General features: G+C 44.3%; 1 protein-coding gene across 1 annotated transcript in view; it reads right to left on the bottom strand.

Moving 5' to 3' along the window:
• Positions 1-2,214: 2,214 nt before the first annotated feature.
• Positions 2,215-5,698, bottom strand: part of EAH_00055360 (hypothetical protein, conserved) — a gene marked incomplete at both ends in the record, with an annotated part of 5,533 nt that continues 2,049 nt past the window's right edge. Inside the window, 9 exons of the mRNA XM_013397682.1 lie at positions 2,215-2,334; positions 2,534-2,674; positions 2,816-2,831; positions 3,466-3,596; positions 3,867-3,938; positions 4,411-4,570; positions 4,940-5,010; positions 5,261-5,346; positions 5,635-5,698. The exon at positions 5,635-5,698 is cut by the window's right edge and continues 84 nt beyond it. Of these exons, the coding sequence (XP_013253136.1) occupies positions 2,215-2,334; positions 2,534-2,674; positions 2,816-2,831; positions 3,466-3,596; positions 3,867-3,938; positions 4,411-4,570; positions 4,940-5,010; positions 5,261-5,346; positions 5,635-5,698 (861 nt within the window). The remainder of the gene's footprint in view (positions 2,335-2,533; positions 2,675-2,815; positions 2,832-3,465; positions 3,597-3,866; positions 3,939-4,410; positions 4,571-4,939; positions 5,011-5,260; positions 5,347-5,634) is intronic.

The raw sequence follows: 5,698 nt of genomic DNA, 5'->3' as shown, positions 1-5,698 counted from the left end.
ATATAAATATAAATATATAAATATAAATATAAGTATAAATATAAATATATAAATATAAATAAAAATATATGTATAAATATATGTATATATATTAGCAATAAATCAGCAAATAAAAAAAAGAAATAAACAAAAAAATAAAATAAATAAATGCGGAGACAGACAAAACAAACAAATAAACAAACAAAACAAAAATAAATAAATAAACGAACAAACAAAATAAATAAATAAAATATATAACTAAATAAACAAATCAAATAAATAAATTAAATAAATAAATAAATAAATAAATAATTTTAAATTAAATAAACACCAAAATAAAAAATTAATACGCAACTAAATACGTAAATAAATAAATAAATAAATAAACAAATAAACAAATAAACAAAATAAATAAATAAATAAATAATAAATAAATAATAAATAATAAATAAATAATAAATAATAAATATAATAAATGAAGTACCTGAATCAAATAAACTTTTAAAGGCGATGCCCCCGAAGTTAGCAGCAAAAATACTCGACAAACCAAGCCAGGTAGAAACTAAGAAACAAATAAATAAATATAAATAAATATATTTATAAATAAATAAATAAATAAATATATTTATAGTTATTTATTTAGTATTTGTTTATTTATATTTATATATATGTCTATTTATATATATATATATATTTACTTATTTTTACAAAGAGAGATAAATAAAAGACAAAAGGAGACAGCGATAAATAAATAAAGATAAATAAAAATAATAATAAACAGATAAAAACAAACAAAGACAAAAGGAGACAATTAAAGAGACAATTAAAGAGACAAATAAAGAGTTAATTAAAGAGACAATTAAAGAGACAAACAAAGAGACAATTAAAGAGTTAATTAAAGAGACAATTAAAGAGACAATTAAAGAGTTAATTAAAGAGTTAATTAAAGAGACAATTAAAGAGACAATTAAAGAGTTAATTAAAGAGACAATTAAAGAGTTAATTAAAGAGACAATTAAAGAGACAAATAAAGAGACACTTAAAGAGACAATTAAAGAGACCATTAAAGAGTTAATTAAAGAGACAATTAAAGAGACAAATAAAGAGACAATTAAAGAGACAGATAAAGAGACAATTAAAGAGACAAAGAGAGACGAATTGAGAGACAGATAAAGAGACAGATAAAGAGACAGACAGAGAGACAAATTGAGAGACAGATAAATAGACTAAGAGAGAGACAATAAGAGAGACAAAAGGAGACAATGAGAGACAAACAAAGAGACAATTAAAGAGACAAACAGAGAGACAAACAGAGAGACAAATAAAGAGACAAAAACAAAACTCTTTTTGTTTTATTTACCTCTGCTGCAAGTTGTGCTGCTGTCATTTGCAGCTGCGGCTGAGCTGACTCCTCTATAAACAAAAAATAAATAAAAATAAATAAACATAAATAAAACAAAGCAATTGTCTCCTTCTAAACCCATTAAACCCTAAACCCTAAACCGTGAACTTTACTCTGTTACCAGTTAGGGTTTAGGGTTTAGGGTTTAGGGTTTTCAAATTAGGGTTTAGGGTTTTCAAATTAGGGTTTTATTAGGGTCAAGGGTTTAAGAATTAGGGTTTAGGGTTTGTGGTTTAGGGTTTAGAGTCTCACAGCTAGAGTCTGTCATTTAAGGGCTAAACGCTTAGACAATAGAACATTTAGGGTTTAGGGTTTAGGGTTTAGGGTTTAGACTTGCTGGCTGCATGCACAATACTCTCCATGAAGACGAAGACCAATTTAATTGCTTCAGGTGTATTCACTTGCATGCACAAGCTGCAGTTCTCTAAACCCTAAAACAAACAAACAAATAAATAAATAAAAAATAAATAAATAAATAAAAGTAGAGCCGGCAGCAACAGCAACAGCATTAGCAGCAACAACAGCAGCAGCAACACCAACAGCAAAAACAGCAGCAGCAAAAGCAACACAACAGCAGCAGCACAACCATTAGCAGCAGCAGCAAGAGCAGCAGCACCGCCATCAGCAGCAACAGCAGCAGCAAGAGCAGCAGCACCATCACCATCAGCAGCACCACCACCATCAGCAGCAGCAGCAACAGCAGCACCACCATCAGCAGCAGCAGCAACAGCAGCACCACCAGCAGCAGCAACAGCAGGACCACCATCAGCAGTAGCAGCAACAGCAACAGCAGCAGCAGCAGCAACAGCAGGAGCAGCAGGAGCAGCAGCAGACTAGCTAACTTGTCTAAGAACCGAAGGGACAAACGCAGCAACGTTGGGGCAGCGCCTTAAGAGGCGACTCAGCATGCCGAAGCAATCTTCAATCATCTCAGCGCTCTCTTCGCCTCCTCCCTGAACATAAACCCTAAACCCTAAACCCTAAACCCTAAACCCTAAACCCTAAACCCTAAAGCCTAGGTACTGAACACTGAACACTTAACTCAGAAGCGCTCTTGTCTTACATCATTAGCACTCACGTATGCTTTTCCCCCAAACCCTAAACCCTAAACCCTAAACCCTAAACCCTAAACCCTAAACCCTAAACCCTCACGTTATTCTGAATGGTTTTGAAGCCTGCAGTGGCTAACTCCTGAATTAAAGCAGCGAGGGTTTGCTGCACTGCAATATTTTCGCCGCCAAAGGAGACAGACATCCACTCTGCTGCGTATAAATAGGTAGAGTGTACGTGCACCTGAACAAACCACAAACCCTAAACCCTAAACCCTAAACCCTAAACCCTAAATCATAAACCTTAAACCTTAAGCCGTAAACATTAAACCCTAAAACTTAAACCCTTAACCATAAACCATAAACCCTAAGGGGGAAAAGCTACCGGCTGCAACCCGCATCTGAAGCCCCTAAACCCTAAACCCTAAACCCTAAACCCTAAACCCTAAACCCTAAACCCTACCTGGGCGTTGGTTTGCAAGATTTGCAAGAAAGAAAGAACATGAGGTTTAAATGCATCGCCAGCAATTCTAACAGCATGCTTCATACAGCGTAGAGAGCGCTCAACAATAGCAGCGCTGCGCTGCTGCTGCCGCAGCAGCTGCTGCAGCAGCAGCCACAAGGTGTTGCAGACAAATGCTTGAACAGCAGATAAACGCTGAGGCTCCTCTTTCACCCCCGATGAGGTGTCCCTAAACAGCAGCAGCAGCAGCAGCAGCAGCAGCAGCAGCAGCAGCACAAGCACAAGAGAATGCAGCAAAAATGTCATCACCAGGTGCTGCAGCAGCAGCAGCAGTTGCTGCTGCTACAGTGCAACTCTTGCAGCAGCAGCGGGAGCAGCAGCCAGCAGCAGCAGCAACAACAGCACGTGCGACAGCAGCAGAAGCAGCAGCAGCAACACGTGCAGCAGCGCCACCACCAGCAGCAACACTTGCAGCAGCAGCAACAACAACACGTGCAGCAGCGGCAGCAGCAGCAGCAGGAACACGTGCAGCAGCAGCAGCAGCAACACGTGCAGCAGCAGCAGCAGGCTACCTGAGGACGATGGCGAGGGAGTCAAGTTTGGTGCAGAGACTCTGCAGCTGCTGCTGCTGCAGCTGCTGCTGCCCAGCAGCAAGTGCTTCCTCTATAGCAGCAATTGAAGGCCTGCAAAGGCTCTCCAGCATCTGCACATACACCGCAACGCTGCAGCAGCAAATGTCTTCTGCAGCAGCAGCAGCAGCAGCAGCAGAAACAGCAGCAGCAGCAGCAGGAAACCGCCAGCAGCAACACCAGGGACAGACTCGCAGCGGAAGCAACGCAAACAGCGACTCCAACACCAGCAGCAGCAGCAGCAACAGCTGCAGCAACAGCAGCAGCAGCAGCAGCAGCAGCAGCAACAGCAGCAACAGCAGCAACAGCAGCAGCAACAAGAGACAAAAAAGAAGCAAACTGACAGCCAGCATTAAGCTTCCGTCTTCAAGCCGCCCCACAAGCGAACAAACCGCCTCCAGCACCAACCAATAGGCCTAAACACAACAAACCCTAAACCCTAAACCCTAAACCCTAAACCCTAAACCCTTAAGGAATGCCGCACCCTTTACCTAGAGACCGCCGCTGAGCCGCCAGCCGCAGCAGCAACTGCAACAGCAGCAGCAACAGCAGCAGCAACAGCAACAGCAACAGCAGCAGCAGCGCTCCAAAATAAACGAAGGCACCGCCAGCCAGCGAAGCAGCAGTAGAAAATAGGAGACAGCAGCAGCAGCAGCAGCAGCAACAGCAGTAGCAGCAGCTTGCCTTCTCGCCCGACCGATCCGCGGAAAGGTTATCAGCAACTGAAGCAGCAAACAAAACCCTAAACCCTAAACCCTAAACCCTAAACCCTACACCCTAAACCCTGAGCCCTACCCCTAAACCCTAGGCAATCGGCTCCCTTCACCATCAACAGCAGCAGCAATAACAGCAGCAACAGCAGCAGCAGCAGCAGCAGCAGCAACTGACTTGCAGCAAGATGTTGGATTGCCTGCGGGTGAATTGGCGCTCGGGAGTATCTGCAGATGTCTTCAAGTGCTGCTGCTGCTTTATTACGCAGCAGTTCTGCTGCTGCAGTTCGTGATGCTGCACCTCCTGCTGCTGCTGCTGCTGCTGCTGGCAGCGACAGCTGAGACGCCAGCAAACCAACAGCAGCCTGAAGAGAATCCGTGCTGCAGCAGCAAAAACAGCAGCACAAGGCAGCAGCAGCGACGACATAATGCAGCAGCAGCAGCAGCACAATGTAGCGACAGCAGCAGCAACACAATTGTGCAGTAGAGCCTACAACAGCAGCAGCTGTAGCGGACCAAGCAGCAGCAGCAGCAGGAGCAGCTGCAACAGCAGCAGCAGCAACAGCAACAGGAGCAGCAGCAGCAAAACCATCACCAACAAAGTGGCTAACAGCAAAAACGAAGAAGCAACAGCAACAGCAGCAGCAGCACAAGCAGCAGCAGCAGCAGCACAAGCAGCAGCAGCAGCAGCAACAGCAGCAACTTACTTCTGCAGCGAATCATGGGCCTTGCGAAGGAGGCGGATGGCAGCAGCTCTACAAGCAACAGCTGCTTCCGTCTGCAGCAGCAAATAGAAATCAGCAGCAGCAGCAGCAAATAGAAGACAGCAGCAGCAGCAGCAGCAAGAGAAATGTAGGCCTCATTTTATTTTTTGCTGCTCTGAATAAAACTAACAGCAGCAACAGCAGAGCAGCGTTGTACGGGCAGCATTAGCTGCTGCTGCTGCTGCATTTGCTGTTGCTGCTGCGTTTGCCGCTGCTGCTGTTGTTGTTGCTGCTGCTGCTGCTGCATTTGCTGCTGCTGCATACCTGAGGGACTGACTGAGTGAGGACCGCTTGAACTGCAGCAATAGCAGCAGCAAGAATAGCTTCTGCTGCAGCGTCAGTTGAGTTGTCTGTACACCCCAAGAGCAACAGCAGCAACAGCAGCAGCACCTGAAGCGGGCTGCTGCAGCGATTCAAGGCAGCAGCAGCACCTAACTCGAGCTGCTGCTGGTGCAGCTTGTGAACGAGCTGCTCCAGGCGTACAGCGACAGTGCAGCAACGGCAGCAGCAGCAACAGCAGCAGCAGCAACGGCAGCAGCAGGCGCAGCAGCAACAGCAGCACCCAGAATAAGGAGCAGCAACAGGAGCAACAGCAGCAGCAGCAACAACAACAGCAGCAGCAGCAGCAGCAAACATACAAGGGAAGGTGCAGTCGAGGGCAACGAAGAGACTCTCAAGGGGTCTCTCAAACAAATCCTCAGC

Source organism: Eimeria acervulina, genomic scaffold, assembly GCF_000499425.1.
Source record: "Eimeria acervulina Houghton genomic scaffold, Eah_scaff1094, whole genome shotgun sequence".
Classification (NCBI taxonomy): Eukaryota; Apicomplexa; class Conoidasida; order Eucoccidiorida; family Eimeriidae; genus Eimeria; species Eimeria acervulina.
Note: the sequence above shows the minus strand (reverse complement) of the source record. Positions and strands in the feature narration are given on the sequence as shown.